Here is a 25,203-nt window from a genome sequence, read left to right as displayed (position 1 = left end):
AATTACTGAACAAATTGAAATTTTAACCTGATGATGGTGCTAGATAAAAAAGGTAGGTTAAGAACAAATTCACCCTTTAAAAAAAATGTCATGGTATACATTTCAGTCAGGATCAAAGTGGGCCAACAAACTGTGGTTGCAGTGTCCTGCTGTTTTAGGAAATTAAAAATTTAAAAACTATGTCTGCGTTACCTGTTTTTAAAGATTTAGAGAGCCACTGACAGGGTAGGGAGGTCATTAATTATTGAGAAATTAACTAAAACACTGCTGGTTTTGGTCTTTATAGGGGATCTGCTGACAATAAGACATTATGATAACCAAGATCCAAGATAATCATTTGGGTTATTTTATCATATCAATACATACGATGATGTAATCATATTGATGAATAAAAATGGCCGGAATTATAAAAGTTGTATTTTTAAGAAGCAGGAAAACAACCTTAACCCGAAGAGCAGTTAACTGATAATTGACTCTCCATTTATGACATTTCATATCATTCTTAATCATCAGTTTCACTAGGTAAATAATATATCTGTCACAGACACATCCTGATCAGAGAAAAAAGTGTGTTTTCCTCTCACCTGGATTTGTTCTCTTCAAAGTGAGCACTGGTCTTGATGTACCGGGACAACTCGATCTGCATGTCACCGAACAGAGGGACCACCTGGAGTTGCTGTGAACACCAGGAACACACAGATTTACATTATTCATGTCATATTAAACAGTGGAAGCCCGCACCAAAATAACTCACTGAAAAGGTAAAATGGACAAAATAGACAAACAAACATTATGGTGTGCAGCAAACAGAGCATTTAGGCTAATGTAAAATCAGATTAAAATGTATATCAGAGTTGACATAATAAGTCAATTAATCAATTAGTTCATCAACAGAAAGATGTCTATTTTGAACATTATGATATTTGATATTTATTTCTTAACATTTTATTGACCTAACAATTAACTGATAATAAAAATGATGGTTGGTTGCAGCCATAGTTTATATTTTAATTATTTTTTGCATTTAAAGGTTATTCTCTCATTTTTCTCTACGTAAAATGTAGAAGATGACTATGAAGGAACATTATGTGCTGTGTTAAGCCTGATTTCTCAATAAGTGGCTGTACATACATAATGAGCAACACTTTATGTCGAGGTGAATGATTCAATAGAGTCGTTTGTCACTTCATAGCCACCAAACATCAGGAACACCCTGGGCTTACTAAAGATGCATACAATCCACAGCAATTATAATCAAAGATCCCATTTACCTGGAAACTGTCTGCCGCCTTCTGTGCATGAATATAAAAAAGTGAAGCATGGACATTTCATACAGAGCTGAATTTCTTTTACCTTTTTGTTCTCGTCTTTTTTGGTCTCGTTGACCTGCCTAGTTACATTTTGCCTTCTTTTATATTGTTTCATTATTTATATTATGACAGCTTGTTTTTTAGGAAGTTACTTCATTTAAAAAATATGAATAATAAAGCTTATTGGTTTAGGGTGAGCTGGGGAATGTAACTGTAATGTACTGTTTTGGGGTGAATTACAATATGCCTTGACAAAAATATATTCATAGGTCCATATTTACCACATGTACCCACTTCCATACCTTGAAAAACTTGTCGATCTTGGTCAGGTTAATTCTCTTCTTGGCATCTAGTTTGTAGATGTTGCTGCTGTTTCCATCCATGAGGTACAAGCCAAAGCCCATTACCTACAATGTGGTTATTTATAGGATGTCCATTACTGTCAACAATGCTCCAGTAAATTGTTTACAATAAGTGGGATCACAGAGGCAATTGTTAACCAATCCACACTTGCAGGTGCTTTACTTACTTTGAGCAGCATGTGTTTCTCACTGGGAGTGAGGTACATCTTGTTCTCGTAGTAATCGACACACAGGTTGACGATGTCTGCCAGCAGCTCCTCGTATCCATTAATCACCTCCAACTGCTGCTGCAAAGACTAGCAGACAGTACAGAATAGATGGTTGAATGTTAAATTAGAATGCTATTAGTCAGGCAGAAAATTCACTCACGACACTTTCCTAATTTCAGTATTCCCGCTGTTTTCCTGACCTTAATTCACCTCAGCACTCAAAGACTTGTCAACAACACTTTTAACTTACTTTTAAAACATTATCTTTTACAATTCCTTGTGCAATTCCATAACATTTTATAGCTTGGTAACCAACATATTAATTGTTGTATATTTCTGCAGATGTTTCAGACAGAACAGAAGCAACACAGCTGTTGAGAACTTGTCCTTTTAAATGATTTATTCAGTAATAATGCTGAATGACCAACCTGAGTGATTTTGTTGTGGTTTGCCAGGAACATAGACAAATTCTGAGACTCCTGGATGGATGAAGGCTCAGACATTTTTCTGAGGAACTGGGCAGCTCTGAGCGAAGGCAAGAAAATGATTTTGTTTTAATTAAAAAATCCTCACCAAAACAGACATTAAACAGGTGATGTGCATATTTTTAGATCCAATGTGACTTATACTTTATCCATCACAAATAAACCACAAATCATAGAAAGAAGAAGCTCCTTATAACTCCAGAACTTGCCCAGAGAATCATCACATTTTAGGTTTTTCTTCAGTATCAAAGTGATCCACTGATCAACGCTGTCTGTACACCCATGGGCACATTGCAAACAGGAACTGCTGGTAGCTAATTCAGCATTCATTAATGGTGCCAATTTGGCAAAGTGTAAACAAATATAGGCTTTGAAAATGAGGTTGTCGGCCACAGCTAACCCACAGAAAGCATCATTATACTTCCTGTTGACATCCCCCAAATGATCAGAACTGTAGTTCCAAAGAAATCGATATAAGACAAAGAATGGTAAAAGTTACTAGATACATTAATGTTGGACAGAGGGTTGGGGACAGAGCCCCTGCACATACTGTTCAAGAGCTGAAGTAAAGAAAACATAAGAGACTGGTGTTTGTGGTTGCTGAGTGATGCTGCCACCTAGTGTCTGTTGTGATAATCAAGGTGTGTGTGAATGCATGCAGCATAACTTTCAATGATCCTGACTACCGTTTGTAAGCAGAGTGGTCGTTTTTGACGCTGCATTTCATGTTCTTCAGCTCGTCCAGCACAGCGAACATGTTGATGAACTTCCCGAGGGTTAGCAGGTACGCCTCGGAGACAAAGTCTTTCCTGCGCTCGGTGTGACACAGACGCCGGACTTCTCCACAGAAGCGGTCGATCGCTGTACGCTGGAAGAGAGAAAGAGGAGGGAAGTTATTAGATCTTTGCAATTTGGTCAGCCTACATTTAGCATACAGTCTGACAGAGCCCTTGGTGAATTACCTGGAAGTACATGAAATTCATCAGCTTGGTGACTTCCGGCTCCAGGACCTCCACTGTCTTCTCATAGATCTCCACTCTGTTGGGCTGTTCGTTGCATTTCACCTAAGAGAGAAACAAAGTAAAACCTCATTAATCTTTTTCTCATTTAGAGATTATCATAGAAGATCAGGGCTGTAACTAACAATTTCATTATTGATTAATCTGGAGACTTGTTTCTGGATTGACTATTTCATTATAACAAAGTTGTTATAATAGTTATATAGTTGTTATATTTCCCAGAGCTGAAAAGGACATATTCAAATTGTAAAACCGTCTAAAACCCAAAGATATTTAATGTATAGTCATATAAGACTAATTGTAGCAGATCCTCAAAATTTAGAAGCTGGAACCCGGAAATATTTTTCATTTTTGATCGGAAAATGACCATTCCAGCTATACGTATGATGATTTAAGTACATAATGAGAACACACAATGTTAGCAGAAGCACAGTGATTACCTGTGGTATTGCACGTGAGCAGCTCCTCCAGGTGTAGAGCATGATGGCATACTCTTGCCCCTCCTCCAACATCTCATTCTGATTCAACAAACAAAACCAACCAGTCACATCGATAACTGCACATCACCAGATCATTAAAACTAAAACTAACTGGCTCATATTTTCCAAACTAAATCAATATACAAAACAACACACATAAGGACTAGACCATTCAGCACTGTTGCTTTTTTTCCAAGTCATTTATTCCCAGTAGGGGGGGGAGATACAAAGTGCTGTTTGATTCAGACCCCGAGCAATTATCCCTCACTAATTAGACACAAAGCCCTACTATTCCTGTTAAGAGATGGTCCAAAGCATCCGTTTGTCCCCAGGCCATTTGCTTCTGGGCCTGGATCCTAGGAGCTGCCTGTTAGACAATACCAAATGCTCTGGTGGGACATGGCAAGTCCCTTACCAGATCCGGTTCACAGAAAGACTCTGACCCCATTCTGGTGAATTTATTATTCCCACCAAGCCATTACCGAGGTGACAGAGGCCTGACACTAAGAAAGCCCTAATAAGTGGTTTCCCAGAGATGTGACCCTCCTACTGTACCATGCTAGAGTGGACGGTGGCCTGCTCAATGTATCTGGCGATGCCGGTGACGAATGCATTTCGGTCCTCAAAGTTGGTGTTGAAGTTGGGCTGGGGGAAGATGGGAAATTGTGTTTGACTGATGTCAGGCATGTTACAGGCAAAAACATAACATTCAAAAATGCTAGTACGCATGCTACAAGTAAATACTGCAAAGCAATGTGTAAGATATGTACTGTTCCCCATGAAGTGAAGTTACTTAAGCGGTCTACCCACATAGACTTATCCAAATGATATTATATTTCTGCTTTCATCATTTCTAGATTTTGCATGGAAATAAAACTAAAAGTTCTAACTAACAATATAATTCCACTGTAGATATTGCATCTTATTGACCGTGTTGCTATTTTGTTAATGGCATTTTGTGTTAGTTCTCACAGCCTTTCTAAATCTCCTTTTTGTAAGGTGTACTTTGGGATTTTTAAGGTTTTTTTTATACTGTATATGTGTTGATATTACATCCTTTACAGTAAATACTGATATCATAAAGTTAGTAATTGTTGTAGTAGGTAGAGACTCTATTCCCTTTTTTCCATTCACTGTGATATTGAATTACCCTACTATAACTGAAAGTCAGAGTTATGGTTGTAGGTGCAGGAAAAAAGACATCAGCAGCTACCTGAAACATGACTGAGGAGGGGAGGGGCTCGATGCATGGCTGCTGGTCCGGGAGCGGCAGCTCCTCCAGCAGGTCCACATTGGAGAGGGCATCCTCTAAAGTCACTGTGGACGCCATGTTGCTGAAAAGGACAAAAAGAAGCATGTTTACAACTTTTGTCTGGAAAAGCAAGAACTAAAGGTCTTATCAAACATAATAAAGCAGGCAGCCTTCACACACAAGTAGAATCAAATGACTGAAAGACCAGACTGCAATGTGGCTGGAGTATGCTTTTTTTAAGTTACACATTGTTTGGGTTTGACAACAGTATTCACAGTGGAAGGCAAAAGAGAGAAACCTTTTTGGAGGAGGATAAATGCTGGAGTCACTGGAAAGCGTGCAGGCAGCAGCACAACGGAGCCTGGGCTGGGAAAACTAAAGTAAACTTCATACTAAAAACCCACAATTCCCAACTAATTAGTAAGCTGATGTAGCTGCAGACAATGCACCTTTGGCTCTTAACACTCCCCTCAAAAGGAGCACCAGAGTACCCCTCTTTGTGCGAACAGGCTGCACACTGCCTCCTGCCCAAACAGCTTCAGTGACAACCAACAAGGTCAGTGCTGAATCATGGCCCCTGCACTGCTGAAAACAAACTGACCTAATCTATCTGGCATTGGCTTATCATTTATCTGTATATGTTGCCACCTTTTTTTTGCATATGCCTGCTCCATCTGGCCATGGCTTAGTGCATGTACAGACACGTGTTTAATAAAAGTCAATAAAAGACAGTGGTTTCCCACAATGTCCTGAATACTCTAAAATTGAGGACGTGATTCAGTGATGTTGAATGGTGGTAGCAATGATGGTGCTGTTTCAAATTCAGCAGATACAGACACTGCAGTTATTACATATTCTCCCATTCCTCAACACCTACCAAGAACATAATGCACGCAGTCTGCAACATGAAATCAAACAGATTAGTACTGTATTAGTGAGTGGTGTGGTATGCTTTGGTTTGCATTCTCACGCTGCTGCTGACTGCTGACTTTCGGACGTCACTGACACTGAACAATCAAAAAACCCATTGCAATCAGAATCGTGAGCGAGCCAAACAATCCACAGCGACGAACCACCAACACAAAAGCCTGGCAGTCCCTGCGTGTACAGGCCCAGGGTCAGAGGAGGTCACTGACCTCCTGCTCTGTAGATGAAGTACAGCATAGAGCACAAAGAGGAGAGGGTCCGTACAATTAAAAGACTGCTGCAGGAAGCTGACTTAGCACACACTAACACACACAGCAGCTTTTATGTATTTATCAGCCCTTAGAAGATGTTGGTGACTGTAATGATCGCTGTCTACTCGTGAAATCACCGTGGCCAGATTACTTAATGTCTGGGATGTAAAAATTTCAGTTGCTATGATACTTAAAGTTTGGAAATTGTTATGGCAAATATGAAGCCAAAGACCCACCCCTCTGACTCATGGGATACATGGCTGCTGAATGCTAATAAAATTACCCCCAATATTTTTAAGTTAAAATGCCAACATGTTCAAATGTTGCTATCCAGTAGAGTAGCAGACACACATTAATCTTAGAATATGGATCGAAGAATCATATTTCAGGTTTTCAGGAAGGATTTAAAAACAAACATGGACCAGATGCAAACTGGAAGAGGGCTTGTGATCTCATTATGAGCTCCTTTTTTTATCTAAATACTTTTATTATGCAGGCATTATGCAAATCATTCAGGGGACCTGGCTGGCTAACGCAAGCCCGGGCTTGCAGTCCACAAAGATTTCTACAAAGCATGTGCACAGTGACCATCGTCAGCGGTATCAGATTACAAAAGGCAGCTGCTCTTTGATTACAGAAATGAGGCATAGAAAATATGTTGGCTGGGCGGTTGTTATGGTAGCGTGAAGCCAATCCCAGCTTCATCAATACATATTTAAAATTCTGAGAACATTTCAGTATAATACTAATGAAAATCACTACAATGTCTACTGGGGGTCAAATGAGTCTTTATATGGCATTGATTAGTACTTAAACTAAAATAGGTAGTTTGCTTTCAATTCAGTTCACACGCTAATGGACTGAAAGCATCATCACAGCCCTGACAAACTTATATGTCACCTCATAAATGTGTAAACGTCAGTTCCTAAGTTTGGACAGTGACACAGTTTATATTGTTTTGGCTCTGTTCTCCAGCACAATGAACTTTAAAGGACACAATGACTGAGCTCCAAATGCTGACTTTCAGACTTTAATGTTCACATCTGTAAAAGTACAAGAAGTGTAGCCATTTTGTTATATACTATAGTACAGCTCAGACACTGCTCACCAAATATAGATGTTAACACATTCAGATCAAAGCTGAAAGTCAGTACCTCAGTTGTAGTTTTATTTTAGTACAGAGCCAACAAAAGCAAAATGATGTTACTGCCCTACACACGTAATAAGTAATCAACATTTTTATGTTGCTTATGGAGTCAATTACAATACTAAAGTATACAACAGAACTACACAAGTGACTGTCAACTGTACAGGGAGTAAAAATAGGTGTGGTTAGTTGCAAAATACTGTTTCTGAAATAGAGGAGGAAGTCAGATGGGAAGTGCATTATGTAAAGTAGTTTTTAGAACTTTAAGAACTTAACTTCATTAATGATTCAGCTATGCATCTTGTTTTAGTTTGCAAACAGTCCAGTAAGCATATCTGTCATTTTAGTGACAAAACAGGGAAGTAGGAATCCCAGATGACGAGAGCATGTGATGCATCTACTTCAAGAAAAGGAAGGATTGACACTGAACATTTAAGCTGACATCAAGCAAACTGAAAGTGACCAATAATCAGGACACACAGACAGTACTGCACTTCAAAAACAAAAAATGAACTTTGTTCATGTGGAAATATATAGAGAATAAAAAACAAAGTAGCTTTGAAAAAAAGGGAACTAACTAACAAATGCAACTATTGGTGAGTATAGTCGACTTTAAGTATAGATGGAAACCATGTTCATTCTTTAAAAAAAAGGAACCTTGGCTAGCTTTGGTGTACAGTTCCTGTTAAGACTGCAGCATCTAGACCTGTCTCCTCTCATAAGAGGAAGGCGAGGGACAGATTAGAAAAGTCGTGCCTCTTAAAGTGTTCATTTAGCCTGCCAGGTTGTCTGCCTTTACGCCCACTGCTGAAGTGGTACACCATGTGTTTGTAGGGCTCCATCCGTAATTACACAGTAAGGAGCTTAAACCAGCCTCAAGTAGGTAACCTAGGTGTGCCAAGCAGAGGGCAAACACAAGACACTACCATGCAACAGTATAATAATACCAGCAATGGTTCACTTCAGCTTCAAATCACACAAAAAGAGCTCAGAAGATACAATGACATCATCAACCGAGAGATATAAAGCGTCAAGAAAAAGCTAAAAGTAGAGAGACTACTTTCTGCCAATGAAACAGTCAGTATGAAAAAGGTCTGTTGATTATCCAGACCTGTGATTCCCAACCAGCAATGTACCCCTGTACTCCTGCATTTGCCAAGAGGTACATGGAAAGACTGTAGCTGCACTTTTAATTTGAAATATCTAAAATGTTCAGAACAACATTTCAATTATTCAGAAAACAGGAGTTTAGTTGGGTGGCGTTAAAGGATGTGAGCGAAACTCCAACTATTTAAGCGCAGTTTGCAACAAGTCTGAGAGCAAGGTGGATAAAATGGGGTCGCTTTCCAAAGACACTAAGTTTCACTTCAAGCATATCACTTTCCTGGCAGCTAAGAGGTGCTGTCATTTGATAACTACTAACTAACTAATAAATAAAATGTATTTGTAAAAATTGAATTGGGCAAGTAGATTTCTTAAACCAATTGTCAGTTTGGGTTCTAGACATTAAACATATCTTCTCCAGACATGCCTGGCTGGCGATGGGGCCTTTCACATGGCAGAAGAATAAGCCACTATTCACAGCCACCGTAGTTCGTCCTACACAATTCACAGCCTGTTCTCATTCCCAGGTCGTCAAATACAAACGAGCAGCATTCAGTTACTTGCAGTCTGCAACTTCACCGCTAGATGTCACTAAATCCTACACACTGGACCTACAGTTTATACAGTGATACAATTTGGTTTTATCACCCAGCACTCATTTCCACCTTAAAGTCGAACACTGGTATATCGTTGTTCTATGCTGTTAGCAACACAAATACAATCTATACACTTCTGTTGTAGTCGGGTGGTAGCAGAAATGTTAAAGACTGATTTCTCACAACCTCCAAAGATAAAACTGAAACTATATACATGGCCTGATACACCTATGACTAAGTGAAAATATGACATCTGTGTGGACTAACTGATATTTAAAGTTACTGTGTGCAAACAGCAGCAGAAACATTCCTCTGTGGTTACAGATAGAGCAGCACTTTAGCAAACTCTGCTACAAACAAACACCAGCTGATCACACTTTCATAGATCCTAACACATCTGACTATATTCCTCTAAAGTGAGAAACAAATGCAACAACTATGCCATGCACCACATGTACCCAAGACATTTCCTCAAAGATGGCAAACACAAAACATCTACAATGAAAGTCACTCCACCAGCCTGCACTGGCTACTGCATCAGTGCCACTCTGAAGGAAGTTATAGATGTGTGTCTACTGAGGTGTGAAAACACACCATTTTCACACTTATTTTGCAGGGTATCACAACACTACTTATCAGTGCAAGATTCATCTTGACATATCTCAGTTCTTTTCAGGCCTGAGCAAGCAAATTATTTCACTTCTCCTTAGAATGAATGTTCACACACAGTATTATGTTGAACCCAGCAGCATTTGCTTGGTCTCCATTGAATTAAATGTCAAATATACCAAGTTCATTTATTTTCTTTCAAATCTCCAACATGCAAAAAATTTGAGAGAAAGAACTACAGTAGGAAATAGAAACCCACCGTTCAGTTTCAGTGGCTTCACCACTGTACTATATGCAGTAAAATACTGTGCATAGCACTTGAATTATGATCCTCAACTGGCTTTATGGCATCTTTAAATAAGAGATTCAACCACAGGGAGAAAAAACAACACCACTTTCACCCAAAACAACAAATGCGGTTTTAAATTATCTCCATACACTATCACCCGCTTTCCTTCCTTCCTTCCTTCCTTCCTTCATGTCCTCCGAACTAACTCTGAGAAAGAGACTACTAAAAGGCAGAGCAGCAGTGAATAAAGTGAAAGACTCCTCATGTCATTTCAGGACTTTTGTTCCAGGTTCAGTGAACACAGCAGCTGCCACAGTTTACCTCTAAAGGGACAATACCATCTTATGTAAAAAAAAAATATATATATATATAAGTAATGTCTTCACTGAAACATATTTTACCACATGTTTATTTGACGTACGGATTTCCAAACGTTTGAAAAGGCTGACTGAACTGGGCAGTGAATGCAACAACAGGAGGGTGGGGAATACAGTCTGGTTCCTGAACACAACAATCTCATACAGTACTTCCCAAAGGAACAAACAGAGGAGAAAAAGAAAGAGGGAATGATAATAAATCCATCAGTCTGACATTGCATACTGACAGTTACTGAGCCCAAACAATAATGTATAACTTTAATAGTAACTTCTATCCTACTGCGGCTTTCACACCTGGCGGACACACAACTCTCTGCTCCAGCTCTCAGATAGTCACACATTCTTCCAAAACAAAGTTCAGAGCGAGAAAACTTCACATATTGATGAGCTTTTGGTGTGGAAAAGTCCTGGAAGTCCAGCCTCCAGCATGTAACCGTGGTAATGGCTGTATCCCTGCTCCGTGCCGTGGCCTGAGATTAGTCACAGCTCGGGCCTGTGAGCCAGGAAAATGGCTTTACACTGCAACAGGCTGCTCACCTCAAGCTAATAACTCTGAACTGTGAATGTGAAATAAGTCTGTTTTTAACGGACAACTTCACTGAAGTGGCTCTAGGAGAGCTACACCCGAAAACTAAACTTTCCCCCCCCCACCGTGTTAGTTAAGTTAGCTGGAAACACACACACACACACACACACTGAAACCAACTTCGCGATCAGTCGTTTCTACTCACCCGGAGTTTGTTAGTTAGCAAGGAAAACTTGTGCGGTTGTAAAGCCGACTATAGCGCCATGTAACCGGGATGTTTGATCCCTCTGGCGACTGGGAAGTCCAGGTTTGGAAGTCTTCAATCCAAGTTTTTTTTTCCTGTCGTCGGCCAGAGGAATCTTTCCTCGGTCGGTGTTATTATCATGGGCGGGGGAGAGAAGTCGAGCAGGGAGTTCCTGTCCCTCAAACAGGGAAACTCAACAGGAAGCTCCGCGCAGAGCTGCGGTGCTGTTCTCGTCCACTAGGGCCGGACCCGGAGGATGAAAGGTAGAGTCAAAGGAATGTACAGGAAGGGCCTGCCCCAGGGTATGGAGGGTGATTAGTGCCAAAAAACCTCCCACTAACACCCCCATACACAACACGGGGCGTGTTTTTAACGTCCTTTTCTCTTGAATTCAGTGTTTCTACATTAAGTATTCCCAGAATATAATACTAAAAGGTATTTTTGAATTATGTATAATGTTATGAAAATAAAAACTTAAACAAGCTTTTTTTTGTGTGTTAAAACTGCCAGGTATATCTGTATTATTGGTGCAATGCCAAAATAGAGCTTTCATTTTGTATTATTTAGTGTGCTAGCATTTATAAATCACAGTTAATCACCCAGTTAATATGTTAAGATATTATTATATACTATTAGATATTAAAATAAATGTGTAGTTACTAATAGTAAGTTACAACTACTGAGAAAACTAGATAGTTGGAATTAATAATAAGAAGAAAAGAGCCATTTTTTTCATAAGAGATAAAAGGCTCAAACATTTTAAAGAACATATAAGCGTATACGGGAAATCATAGAGAATGAATCAAACAAGAAAATGAAGGTAAAAACATGAAAGTAAATACATAAAAATTAGAGTGACCCTAACCCAATTTTAGTCTGGTAAACAATAAAGAAAAATGACTTGAATGTGGAGAGCTAGCTAGAGCATATCCCAGGTCACAGTGTGCAACAGATAGGGTACACTCACTAATAGGACCTGCAGAAACATTAACACCCAGTCTTTTGGGCTCTGGAAGCCATACAGCTAAGGAACCAGGACCTTCTTGTTGCCTGCAACACAACAACCACTGAGCCACTTAGCTGTCCTTACTGAACTCAACTAAGATAAATGAGGCTAATAGGATAAGTCTTAAGCTCCCTCTTATACCATACATACAGTAGTGAATGAAAAAAGAAAGGCAACATTGTGTGGAATGAATAAACTCTACATTGTGTACATTTACCTAATGCTGTCAGTTTAATTTAAGCCACACAGCAATTTGTCACAATGAAAAGTCATAACTGAAACAATAGCCTTTAAACCAGTTTACATTAGGATACAGCAAGAAAAAGACCACAGACTGGAGGCCAGTGGCTACCAACTTCATCAGACTGCTACAACATAAACAGACGTCCTTGTTCATTATTAATGAACATTTAAGTGAGTGTAATTTAGTTTTTACTACTTACTGTACCTCACCTAGCAACACCCTTACATTTACATTATCTACATTACCATAGATATGCAGTGTACTATACTGTTGTGTATTTTTACCTAGATAAAAAATATAAAAAATATACTATAAATCTAAAAGTCAAAACCAGAACCTACATTTGATATTTCTATTGTGTATCAATTCTTTCTTAAGGACTGTCTGTATGATGTATAACCATCAACTGCAGTACATTTAACTATGTAGTTGATTACAATATTAATACTTATATTAAAATGTTTTATTATAAAGCAGTGTTACATCATAATAACAATATTTATTGTGCTTATTATTTACACATCAACAGTCACAATAGCTCGTAAAAAAGCTTTACAAAAACTAGAAGCTGATGTATGTTCACAAGTAGCTTGTTTGATTGTGGGCCTAAAAGAACACAGATAATCCTCTAACATCACGTAGTTCAAGTCCGTCTCCAGCAGTCAGAGCAGATAGTGACATCATATGCTGCACATCATCACGAACAATGACAGCAGTCAGACAACAGACAGTAATGAGACGGAGAACCAAACAGTGGAGTGCAGTCCATCACATCAAAACAGACACATGCATGGTTCCTCAGCACTGCTCAAACCCTGCCATCAGAGAGAGGGCGAGAGACTCCACTGTACAAGGAGGAAAGGCAAAAAAACATGTGATTAGTCATTAATTAATTAAAATGAACTATTCCTGTCTGTGCACAAGGAATAAAGTACAGAATCAACATGACATGTATCATTGGAAATCAGAGGCCCGGATCAGTGTTTTACTTACAGTGAGGGAAGGATCCGCGACATACAGCCTTGTTGAGTATTGTCACAAGGAACATGTGACAGTTTTTGAAATCAGATTCCATTTTATCAATGGACTCGATCCTGAAAGTGAAAGATAAACACAACATTTAGAGTAACAGGCTGGTCAAGAAAGCTACAGCAGCACAGGTTTGAGGTTTGGTGGTTGGCACTTCTGAGACCAAAAATATATTAGTCTGTGAACAGGTTGTAGTCTTTAAACATGTGTGTACTGTTATTGTCACTTTACAGACACAAAATACACTAAAATTACACATATATTTTTTATTTCCCTCCAGTTTATATAAAAGCTCTTACTTCCAGGCTCCAAAGCCAGCTTGCCATCGGTCAGAGAAGATGAGGACCAGATTGAGAACCTTCATTATTGCCTCCTTCACAAAACTGACCTGAGAAACCACAACAGCATTGGACAGTGTCATAAATGCCAGTGGGAAGCTCAGTCTGAACAGGGAATACAACGAGGTAACATGATGATACAATAAAGAGATTTCACAGGTGATGTGTATTCATTTATTGACCCTATCAGTGAACTCCTTTCTTTGGCCCCTGCCTCCACAGTGAGGTCAGAGTGTCGCTTCAGTTTAGGAATAGCAGAGCTGTTTACCTTCTCCCTCAGTAGGCAACGGTCGTGAATGGTTGCCAAATATCGGTAATGGATCTTGATCAGCTGGTCCAGATCCTTTGCTTCCTGTACTTGGTGCTGAAACTCGAGTCCCGTGCTGTGCAGAATCTGCCAAGAGACAATGGAGACAACAGCGTACCATGAGAAACTACTGGCAGCTACGGCGTGAGCTACGGGAGTGGTTTAACGCTATGTGTGACAAGTGACCATTTCGTTGTTTTTGTTTAGAATGAGATGTTTTTATCTACAGACGCCACATGCCGCTTTCCATGGAGTCAGCCATGTTGAACCACCATGTTTCTACGGTAGCCTAGAACGGACAAACCAAACACTTGCTCTAGATGGGGGCGTTTTCACGTGTTTCGCGGCTACCATAGTTTCTCCTTCGCTCTTGGAAGAGGCAGGTGAGGGAGTTTCAATTTGCAACTACACTGCTAGAAGCCACAAAATCCTACACACTGGTCCTTTAACAACAGTGCTATACTCGTAATAAATATCTTATCCTTTTCATTTAACTATACTGATATGTACAGGCATGTGTGATAAGCCATTTTCACAGCAGACTTTTCGACATATTACAGCAGGAAAAGCACAGGTGTGATAAAATGACTGGATGAATTTCTGGTACTGTGCTTCATTAATGTTTTTATTAGTAGATCTGATTAGTGCAATTTATTATGAACTATCTGCCGATACAGAGTCCCAATCCAATACTTACCATTTTTTAGATAATACAGTGCACATTTCAAGTATATTAAAGTTATTAAAATCAAACCAATACTTGGCAATTGAATAGCTCTGCAGTGCATCCCAAAAAAAATGTGCCTGCATCAAAGCTGTTCCCTGATGGGTTTTTAAAAGAAAAAAATATATATATATATAAAGTAGAAAATAACAAAACATCTCTGTAATCCTTTTGGTTGCTGTATGGAGGGAGTTTCTCTCTCCAGTGTTTAGTGCTTTGGTGCAGCCTTTACCTGAATGAACTGTCCGTATTCTGCTGAGTGACTATTTTCGTAGTCAGTACATCCATTGCACGGACTAATTTAATTAATTACTCTTATTGGCGGGGTCTTTGTTGCACTTGCAGGTGCGTGTTGAGTGTGGCTGTACCACTCTACTCCGAGCACAGGTAGCCCTGCTGCTCCTCTCTCTCTCTCTCTCTCTCTCACACACAGAGCAGAGTGGAGAGGTGGACAGTGTTGACCTTAGTTGCTATGTTGCAGCTGATGTAAAACAATAGATCATATCGGGTCAATAAGGCTCAACATAGCCAATACCGATCAGTTAAAAAAATGCCTTGATCGGAGGGACGTCCCTAGTTATCAGTGACACCTGTGCTGTTTCCACTCTAACAAGTTTGAATGTCTGATGTGAGAGGGTCTGTTTCACATTTAGTCTCACCCTGGTCGTGATGTAGTTGTGAAGGCTGTTGACAAAGTGCATCAGTTTGACCCGCAGCAGACACATTCTGTGAATCTGCTGATTTATAGGCTCTTTGACCTTTACTTCCTCCCCGAGAGCTCCCTCCAGTTTCTTAGTGACGTTTGTGAACTCTACAAGAAACAAATTCACACATGAGGATATTCACACATGATCAAGTTGTTTTCATATATATATAAATTGATGGAGCTTTATTTTGGAGAACGTAGTATAATATGCTGATTATAAAGAGCCCCTCTAAATCATACCACTGAATCGAAGTGTGTCCAAACTGTATTTGGCCCATTTGATCTGCAGCAGCAGGAGAAACACTTGATTGTAGATCTTCTGACACTCCGAGCTGATCACAATGTCAACAGGCCAGGGAACCTGCGGAGAGTTAAATAAGTACATGTCAACTTGTCACCTTAAAAGAGCATGAAAAAAATTTACGCAAATGTATTCACGTTGCTTGCCTTGTAACTCAGGGTGAGCACTTCTAGATTATTCACAGGATGTTTTTTCCTTGCAGGGTCGATGGTCTCCAAGAAGATTGACAATCTATAAATTATGAAATGACGGGGGAAGTTGTTGAATTTTTAATAATGTGAAAAGAAATGAACAGATTTTCAATCAGATTCTTCACTAATAAATAAATCAATGTAGTACCTGCTGCTGTCCTCAGGGTGGCGCTGTCCAACTGCCTCCTGCAGCTGAACATTGAGAAAAGACAGCTGTTGCCAGCTCTCCTTCTCCTGCACTTTGTCAAAAATTGCTGTGTAGAAGTCATACATGGTGTCTCCGGCTTCCAGCAGGAAGTAGTTCCTCATAGCTTGGAGGTATTCCAGCAGCCTGTGGGGACATGAAGGAACTCATTATTTTTGTATGCAAAAAAAACCCCCCCAGAAAAGTCCTCACTAATATGACCCCCGAGAGTAATTCTTACTTGTAGTCTTTTTTCAGAGTCTTCATGAGGTTCCCACAGCACTCGATGTACCTCCTCTCGATGTGGGGGTAGAGGCAAGAACGCAGGGTGAGCTCAAATGTTTGGCAGGTGACCGACTGAGATGAGCGGTCCACAATGAAATCACCTCCGGAGAAACGTTCGTGGAAGTCACTCTGCTCCAAGTACAGCCTGTGGGGGAGAACAGACCAGAGCTACTTTATATTTTTAAAACTCTCTGGATTTTCTGTCTGGCACAATAAAAAATATAATCGCTTTAAAATATAATTATCTTTGGACAGTACCATTAGAGATTATAATTATAAAACCAGCAGTTGCAAAAATGAATCATGGCTGGCTAAATTAAATCCCCAAGCTTTACTCTTGAAAGGATTACACAAATCGTTTCACTTTTCACAATCTAGCAATTTAAATTTGCTTTACTGCTCATTTCTGAGCAGGTCTGGAGTCTGGAGAGTTACTTTTTAAATGTAGTGCTTGCTGCTTACCTGGCAAAGTTGATGGCCAACAAGGGATCATGGACGTCGTCGATTTCCAGGTGCTGTGCTATGATGGACTGCATCTTTATAAGGCTCCTCTTGGTGGCCTGATGTTCAGTTACTGTGTCTGTTGGCGACTCCTCTTGGCTGCAAAGGCGTGACTGCACTGACTCCAGAAACAGTGTGTATAAACTCTTCCTCTCTGCATCTGCAATGCAGTATTTTTGCCTTGTTAAAAAATATTGTTTAGTGTAAAAAAGAAATCTAAACTAGTTAAGGTGCAAAAACAATAATGAAACACTGACCTCTGGAGGATCTCTCTGACTGTTCAGCCTCCTTGCAGTCCAGGTTTTTGAGCAGCTGCATGGATTTCCCAGCCATGATGATCTGCTTGAGCACAGGTTTGAGGAAGGACACCATGGTGAGCTGCCGGTTGCTGGAGCCCTGATCCCCTCCGGAGCTCCCGCTGGCTGCATCGTTCAGCTTCTCCTCATTGTCCACCGTCTCAGACACACTGTACAGCGTGTAAGTGGCGTACCAGAAGTCCCTGTGGTTCACTGGGACATCCTTGTTCCTGAGCAAAAAAAGAAAAAACTCAATCAAATGTCAGTAACTGTAGTGCAGCCACCAAAATGTCAGGTTTTTATCAGACAATTTCTGCTACATACCTCTGGATGATGAACTCTTTGGCGGGGTCAAAGAGGTGGCCGTGAACAATCCATTCATCCACAATCTCCAGATATGGTCTGACTGTCTCCGTCCACAGGGAAAATAACAAGGCCACCTGGCAAGACAGGTCGACACACAGTAATGATCATACATACAGATCCATTAAGTCCGCTTTGTGTGTTGAATTCACTGAACTTAACACTCAAACTCACAGCTTGCTCTGATGCTTCCCCCACACTGTCATACTCAATGATAGCTTTGTACAGGGTGTTGAGCAAGTGAGAGGCCCGCACGACATTCGGGGTCTCCGGGGGAACTTCGGCGACCCCAGTACAGAATACTTTGTGCAGTACTTTAATCTGTGCCAAGTGAGGGTTGAGTCGCTCCAGAACTGCAGACAGGGTCACCGTCTCATCTGCAAAAGAAGACAAAACATCAAACACTGGCTCAGAAATAAACCCATCATGAATCAAATACTCACTTCTAGGGTTGGGGACAAATGTACGATACAGCAATACTATACAGAATACAGCAGGTGGGTAGAAAACATGCTGCCACAATGTCATGATTGCTTATATAAGGAGATTTAAAGAATATAGAAATTAAGCAACTTGCTGGAAACCAGACAACTACTTTTTAAAGGTGAATATACATTCATCCTCACATTTCAAAAACTACTTATACTACACACTTCATGTTGATAGGTATCTGTCGGCTGCAGCTAGCTAACATGACATGGAATTTCAGAAACGGCAGCGGAAGTTTGAGTGATGATGCAATCCGAAAAGACACGTTAGACAAGTTAGCTCTTGCTGGTACTGAGAAGTGGAAATGTAGAGATATACAGTTAAACAGGAAGACAATATGTGAAGATTCAAATGGGTGAGATGGAAAATTAATTGTGACATCAATCGTGGTATTAAGGTGCAAAGACTTGAGTTTCACTTTTACAAAGAAACGGAAATATGGATTGTTTTGCACAGTTGACACCTACCTACCTTAAAAATAAAAAAGGATTCTATAAATTGATAAAGAAAATATATTTTGTAGATTTTTGTCTAAGAAACAAAGGATTCATTTAGTAATAATTTGCAAATTGTAATGTGAAACCAGTGTTATGAATTGTATTAAATTGGGAATTTAGTGTCTTGTTACATCCTGTCCGCTGCAGGGCACAAACCTTCCTCAATCTGAATTACTACTACTATTCCTCAAAGAGCAACACAGTATAATTGTGCAAAAAGCTGACAGTCGAGGTCACCATGTCACAGACTGTTTCATCTAGTTATGCCAGGGTCTTCTTATGCTAGTATTGCGGGGTAATGTAGAGTTATACTATTGTATCAAGAGTTCCCCATTGATTTCAAACTCCTAAACATTGCAACTTGCACTTGCCATTGCATATGAGCTCTCTCTCAATTGTGGTCAGCTCCTCTTTGAAGCTGGTAAAGTACTTGTTGAGTGCCCACACAAAGGCCTGGTAGGTCCTGAAGGGAGGCTCGGAGCCCTTCTTGGAGCTGTAGGAGGAACTGGAGCCTGGTGGGCAAGGCTCTGAGCTGTACCCCGTCACCTCGTCTATGAACCTCTGGAGCCTGAACACCGCCTGCCCGTACACAGCAATATGCTCCAGCACAGAGTGCAGACAGTTCTGCAGCACAGGGAGAGAAAAGACTTTTGTTTCCTACAGTGGACAGAATACACATTTATTAAGATATAATAGAAGCACATTTCAGATTTTAAACTTACACTGGTCAGATGAGTCACCACAACGTTGTTCCTTACGGACACTTTTCCATCATGGTGTTGAAATATAAAATGTTTCTTCACCCCAGAGAGAAGCCTGCAACATAGCAGTCACACAGCTCAAATTAATGATCACACTTAATGTTAATGAGCCTGTAAATGAAAATAAAACGTTCTCTTAAATCCAACAAGGATTCAGTTGTCTATGAGATAATGAAAGATACAACTTGTGAGAAAGTCAGAGATTAACTTCTTTGTAAGTTTGTACAATGGGCACAGTCACACACCAAATCATCATTACATCTTACCACAATGTCTCCCGTATAACTTGGGTCTCTGTGACAAAGGCCTTTTCTTCGGGTAGATACAATGGATCAGTGTTATACAAGTGCTGATCCCTGAGAAGACAGACACTGGGGGTAAGAATCTTTAATCATTTCAAATCACAAATACCCCAAAGTCTATTTTAAAATAGTCCGCTGATACACAGGCAAAATGTCTCAACTGGTATCAAATTATTTTGGTCCAATGCTATTCTTACTGATTTGTTTAGCTCTTCTGTTGATATCAAGAACACTGTTGTAAGTGTTAACCCTGAAAAAGTGAATCAGTGCATCCATACTATCATCTAAAGTCCAACTTAACAGTTTGGAGTCTTACCACACATTGAGCAAGTTGGAGTGTAAATGCAAGCTGTGAGGAAAACGAGGAGCATGAGCCACCCAGTATGGCGTCACTACATGCTGTTCGAGCCAGGCCCGGGCATCAGGCTCCCCCACTGGAAACACACAAAGGGGGATTATTGTCATTTTAAAAAAGGGCTTCAGTGTGCATTGGTCCTATCTCAGTTTCACATTACGAAAATAGTAACGGCTTCCATGATCTGTTTTCTATTATAACATTATTTTCCTGTGTGATCTGTTCACACCTGTCCATGTAACTGGGACTGTCTTGTTGTTGTTGTCCTGGTCTTCCTGGGGCGTTCTGTCCAACTGGATCCCAGAGTCCTCCCTGCTGATTGGCTGCTGGCTGTCATCGTCCTCGCTCTCCTCCTCAGACCACTCCTAAAAGCCAATCAATACGGTTTTATTTCTGCTGGATTGGTAACTTTACTGCAGCTTTACAGCTCCTACACAACCATGGACACCTTCATACAGGTGTGTCAGTAATACTGGCTAACTGGACCTCTTCTCAGGACTGTGGGGCCATGTATAAAACGTGATCTCCCTCACTCTGTAGTTAATATTGTTACAGCTTTATGACTCTTATTAGTACAGGAGGTTTTGTGATCTCAGCATAGCAATATTCAAAACCTAAGAGGTGCCGCTGAAGACATCTGTGATGGTTTACAAGGAACCTGATTCACTTGCAGGTATTGTGGTCATTCATATCAATAAAGGGTGAGTTTGGCTATGGTTTACTCACAGGGGTATCTGGGTATGGTCCCATGTCTATGTCTTCACCCTCCATCAGATATCTAGCCCAGTCGAAGTTGTCCTCTTCTTCTGCAGATGCAAGATTAAGCAATAATGATTAACATGGACTTGTAAACTTTCACAAGTAAAACTGAAAATCTGGGAAATGTCAACTCACCAGCCTCCTTTACCCTGGGTCTCTCTGTAAAGTCTGTGTTTGAAGGGGACCCCGATAAGAAGAGCAGCAGTGACAGTAAACTGTAGTGTGCATCAGTCTGCAAAAAACAATTAAACTGTATTGTATTCTGTATGTATTTTTAAAATGATATGGCTGAAGGAAAAGGTAACTGTCTTGAGGGCAGTGTAAGGTCACAGACCCTCACTCCACTAATCAGCCCATACCTTTGCTCCATCTGTATTAGGTAAAGGTGAGTTCAGGAACTCTTCAGTCAGCCTCATCCAGCTTTCTGCTTTACTCAAGTCTGAGTGGACCATGAGCTTTTCATAGATTCTGGAAAACACAGCAGATTATGAACATATGACAGTGACATGCAAAAGACCTCAACAGAAATGGGAAAAACAGTCTTCCTCATGGCAAAATCAATCAGATCAATGAGTTTGGGAAAGGCTTTTTGAGTTTTTCTTGAAAATGGAACATCCATAGATAGATTTGGTTATTGATAATAGTTATTGGACACTTATTCGTAAAGCTCTTGGCGAATACATATGTTTAGATTTGAATATAAGATTTTGATCATATGCAAGACCTTGGCAGTAGCTTAACAATGGTTTCACTTGTTTGTTTCAACACAACATAACCCAGGTAGCTTGCTGTGTTTCTCTAACTGTTGTGCCCAGTAAAGAAGTAAAAGACCAGCTAGCCCCACAGACTCACTCACCCATTTATACTGCGTTGGACTTTATGGCTGTCCACGTCCAAGTAACGATGAAACCTGTCAAGAAACGAGACTATTACTAGCATCACTGATTGTGGCTAATGCTAACGTTTGTTTACATGTTAGCAACTGACCCGCTAGCTCCCATCCTGTCTATGGCTAACTCACTTGAAATTCGACCAGGCAAATTTCAGTGCCAGCTGGAAATTCTGGTCCTCCTCGTCCTCGACCCCGCTGATACATCTTATCAGCTTCTTCGTTTCCCTCTCGGTCTCCTTTTCGAAGGTGCTCCAGTGTGTCATGTTGATGCTGACTGCGGTGCTGCAGTGAACTAACGTTAAGTTAGCTCGCTGTCAGACAGGCTCGCTGCTAGCCTGGTGATTCTGCAAGCTACAGAGCTAACGTTAGCACGAAGAAGACACCGTTAGCTTCATAATGCCATTTACTGCTTTAGTTATTATTAAGTTATTATTTATTTATTCCTCCATTGATTCCTTCGGTACCGCGCAGAGTTCGCCCCTGACAACAAACGATGTAAAGTACGCATGCGCAAACCCTAACCGCAGTAGTATATAACGTTAGTATATAATGGTATATAACGTTATGTCTTAATTTTCTTTTATATGTAAAAGCTCGTGTTTAAAGGTCGACTAGGACAACATTCAACGTCTCGAGATACAAATACACTACCGACTAAATACACAATTCAAACGGAGCACACATTTCCCATAATCCCTTGCGTCCATCCCGGTTACGGTAGGTGGTAGCCGTTGGAACCTCTTCTCTACAAGGCTCTTGAGATTCCATAATTAACGGCCGTGGTTCTACATATTTACATTGATGCGTCATTCACAGAGAGACTAACGGACACCGTTTGTAACGGCTCTAAAGCAGTTAACGTTATTTCACCTACCGACGGCGGAAAAGAGGCAGAAATAATCTGGTATTTCGTCTTTAAAGGGGCGTGGTTAATCCCCCCCTTCCTCACACACACACACACACACACACACACGCACACATAACTTTACAGTAGCTACCACACAGAGACACAGAGCGCAGACCCTTCAGAGAAAGAAGCTAGCCAGCCCCCTCCCGGCGAGAGGAAATGAAGAGGAGGCTACATAAAAAATACTTGGTTTTGATCCTGGCATATTCAGGTTTACTTCTGCTAATCCCGTACGTGTTAGATTACCGAGATAAATCCGTTCAACACGCGAGACATGGACTACAGCAACAGCCCAGATGCCCAGATTTGGCGCTGCTGTGGGATAACGGTTACAAACTTAACGGCAGCGAGGAGACGGATCCCGCCGTCAACCGGAGCCAGTCTCGGATACACATCTACTTACATGCCACCTGGAGGACTGGCTCCTCGTTTTTGGGGGAGTTGTTCAACCAGCACCCCGATGTTTTCTACCTGTACGAGCCAATGTGGCACATATGGCAGGCTCTGTATCCGGGGGATGCGGCCAGTCTCCAGGGCGCAGTGCGGGACATGATGAACGCCTTGTACCGCTGCGACTTCTCCGTCCTCAAACTTTACGCCGGCACGCAAAACATCACCACTTCGTTCATATTCGGCTGGAAAATGAACAAGGTGATATGCTCGGAGCCGCTATGCGATGCGCACAAGCGTCGTGAAATTGGGCTGGTGAAAGAGGACCAGTGCGCAAAGTGCCAAAAACGGGACATTAGGGACCTGGAAAGGGAGTGTAAAAAGTACCCGGTGATGGTGATCAAAGGAGTGCGCGTTTTGGACCTGAGCACGCTGGTTCCTTTGATGAAAGACCCTGCGATAAACCTCCAGATCATTCAGCTCTTCAGAGACCCGAGGGCCGTGCACAACTCCCGCTTGAAGTCCAAACAGGCCCTGGTGAAGGAGAGCATCCAGGTGCTGAGGAGTAAGAAGCAGGCCGACAAGTACAAGCGGCTACTGGTGCCGAGCAGCAAGGTGAACCGGGCCGAGAGCTACGTCTCCAGCGCCATGGAGCTCATCTGTGACAACTGGCTCAGTGACATGATGCTGGTGATAAACGCGCCTCCCTGGGTGAGGAGGAACTACCTCCGCATCCGCTACGAGGATCTGGTCCTGCACCCCATGGAGGAGCTCCAGAGGCTGTACCGCTTCTCCAACCTCTCCTCCTTCCCGGCTCTGGAGAAGTTTGCCCTGAACATGACGCACGGTCAGGGGTATTCCTCAGACAGGCCGTTCCTGATATCATCCAGAGACGCAAAAGAGGCGATATATGCCTGGAGGGAGAGACTCAACGTTGAGCAGATAAATCAGGTGGAGGCCTACTGCAGCGAAGTCATGAGGCAGCTGGGGTATCAGAAGAACAGCGTGGACAAGACAACATGAGGATGTGCCCTGAGGAATCGATGGGTCAAGGTATGGTGAGATCACACAAAGGGTTTTAATTCAAGAGCCAGTGAGGGTTGAAATCAGCAGAGTGAAACTAAAGATAGAGGCAGTGAATGCCCTCCCCACAGTTCTTACCTGCAGGAAGTTTGAGGTTTTACAAAAAACACCCTTCGTACTTGGCTAAATGTCAGCTGCTGTGCTCTGTGGCTGATCCTTGACCTGTGACCTCCTTCTGACTGAGGCAAATTGAAAACAGAGAGTCCATATGGGGATCAGGGCAGCAGGGCTTGATTGGATCCATTAACCCCCCCAACCCAACCCAACATAATGTGTTTAGCTTGTTACTTCACTTTGATGTTTGACCTTCTCTGTGCAGAATGACGTACTGTATGTGCAGTTTGACATTAGAAGGCTGTTTTAACTTTAGTCTGCCTAAGGGGACATTCATCTTTAAGACATGTACACACAAGCTTCATTTTGTGACATCATAATGAGTTTGTAAGCCGTCCAGCAGGCAGCATACACCAGTGTGATGAGGAAAGAAACATATGCTTTAAATTTTTTTTAAAAGCGAAATCAACTTTTTTGTTTGAAAACCATCACAGAAACATTATTTTCCAAATTCAGAGTATTTTTATGTCATAAAAGTTGTCTAGAGGGGGCCTTTAATTTTATTTAATTGCATCAAGAAAATCATTATACAACAACCGGTTGTACAACAAAATAAAGTTTTCAGTTCCTTCAAGCTACACATAGATAAAGAAAATTAAATGTATAGAATAATAATGATTAAAATAAATCAATATATAGTTATTTATATACATATACACCCAGGATTTTGCTTGTCTTTAATGAAATCCACCTGTTGAATGTGTTGATTTGTAATTGCTCTCATGAGATCCGACCTCATATTAACTGTTAACTAGGTATATCAAATTGGACTCTGCTCTTGTTTTGTAGATAGCACTCAACCTATTAATATGTCAACAGCATCGCTGTTGCTTTTTGTGCGCCGAGCTTTCCCTTTTAGTTTTCTTACTAGTTAATGAATCACGTGTTGGATTAAGGTTTCGATGCACGCAGGCACTGTAACAGATTTTTATAGCTATCAGAGCGAGACAGTCACACAAATATTCCTCCCTCCTTGATGACTAACTGATCTGA

General features: G+C 40.9%; 3 protein-coding genes across 3 annotated transcripts in view; 1 reads left to right on the top strand and 2 right to left on the bottom strand.

Moving 5' to 3' along the window:
- cyfip1 (cytoplasmic FMR1 interacting protein 1) overlaps positions 1 to 11,344 on the bottom strand; it is a 30,375-nt gene extending 19,031 nt beyond the window's left edge. The window contains exons 1-10 of the mRNA XM_051376682.1: positions 11,148 to 11,344; positions 5,078 to 5,198; positions 4,420 to 4,509; positions 3,826 to 3,903; positions 3,329 to 3,430; positions 3,053 to 3,234; positions 2,310 to 2,406; positions 1,840 to 1,968; positions 1,613 to 1,717; positions 585 to 676 (exon numbers count right to left, since the gene is read on the bottom strand). Coding sequence (XP_051232642.1) covers positions 585 to 676; positions 1,613 to 1,717; positions 1,840 to 1,968; positions 2,310 to 2,406; positions 3,053 to 3,234; positions 3,329 to 3,430; positions 3,826 to 3,903; positions 4,420 to 4,509; positions 5,078 to 5,194 — 992 coding nt within the window. The 5' untranslated portion in view covers positions 5,195 to 5,198; positions 11,148 to 11,344. The remainder of the gene's footprint in view (positions 1 to 584; positions 677 to 1,612; positions 1,718 to 1,839; positions 1,969 to 2,309; positions 2,407 to 3,052; positions 3,235 to 3,328; positions 3,431 to 3,825; positions 3,904 to 4,419; positions 4,510 to 5,077; positions 5,199 to 11,147) is intronic.
- Positions 11,345 to 12,884: 1,540 nt separating this feature from the next.
- On the bottom strand, positions 12,885 to 22,440 carry tubgcp5 (tubulin, gamma complex associated protein 5). Its single transcript, XM_051376683.1, has 23 exons — positions 21,846 to 22,440; positions 21,681 to 21,734; positions 21,184 to 21,292; positions 20,960 to 21,056; positions 20,792 to 20,871; positions 20,295 to 20,430; positions 20,027 to 20,144; positions 19,675 to 19,764; positions 19,370 to 19,463; positions 19,019 to 19,271; positions 17,836 to 18,038; positions 17,623 to 17,738; positions 17,260 to 17,528; positions 16,964 to 17,162; positions 16,458 to 16,646; positions 16,181 to 16,363; positions 15,988 to 16,072; positions 15,781 to 15,901; positions 15,494 to 15,645; positions 14,072 to 14,197; positions 13,765 to 13,853; positions 13,430 to 13,530; positions 12,885 to 13,281 (listed from the first exon to the last, which is right to left on the bottom strand). Exons 1-23 carry the CDS (start codon positions 21,977 to 21,979, stop codon positions 13,235 to 13,237), a joined length of 3,045 nt encoding a protein of 1,014 aa, XP_051232643.1. The 5' UTR covers positions 21,980 to 22,440; the 3' UTR covers positions 12,885 to 13,234.
- A 203-nt stretch (positions 22,441 to 22,643) lies between these two features.
- The window catches only part of chst7 (carbohydrate (N-acetylglucosamine 6-O) sulfotransferase 7), a 4,777-nt gene continuing 2,217 nt past the window's right edge, over positions 22,644 to 25,203 (top strand). The window contains exon 1 of the mRNA XM_051376699.1: positions 22,644 to 24,066. Within this exon, the coding sequence (XP_051232659.1) occupies positions 22,783 to 24,036 (1,254 nt within the window). The 5' untranslated portion in view covers positions 22,644 to 22,782 and the 3' untranslated portion in view covers positions 24,037 to 24,066. The remainder of the gene's footprint in view (positions 24,067 to 25,203) is intronic.

The sequence above is a fragment of the Dicentrarchus labrax genome, unplaced genomic scaffold (assembly GCF_905237075.1).
Source record: "Dicentrarchus labrax unplaced genomic scaffold, dlabrax2021, whole genome shotgun sequence".
Lineage (NCBI taxonomy): Eukaryota > Metazoa > Chordata > Actinopteri > Moronidae > Dicentrarchus > Dicentrarchus labrax.
The sequence above is the reverse complement of the archived record's forward strand: the minus strand, read 5'-3'. Positions and strand labels throughout refer to the sequence as shown.

Coding starts and splice junctions, on each gene's coding strand:
- tubgcp5 (XM_051376683.1), bottom strand. CDS start 21,979: ATGACACACTGGAGCACCTTCGAAAAGGAGACCGAGAGGGAAACGAAG. Junction 21,057..21,183: donor CTAATACAGATGGAGCAAAG/GTATGGGCTGAT, acceptor TGTTTTTTGCAG/ACTGATGCACACTACAGTTT. Junction 15,902..15,987: donor TGCTCACCCTGAGTTACAAG/GCAAGCAACGTG, acceptor AACTCTCCGCAG/GTTCCCTGGCCTGTTGACAT.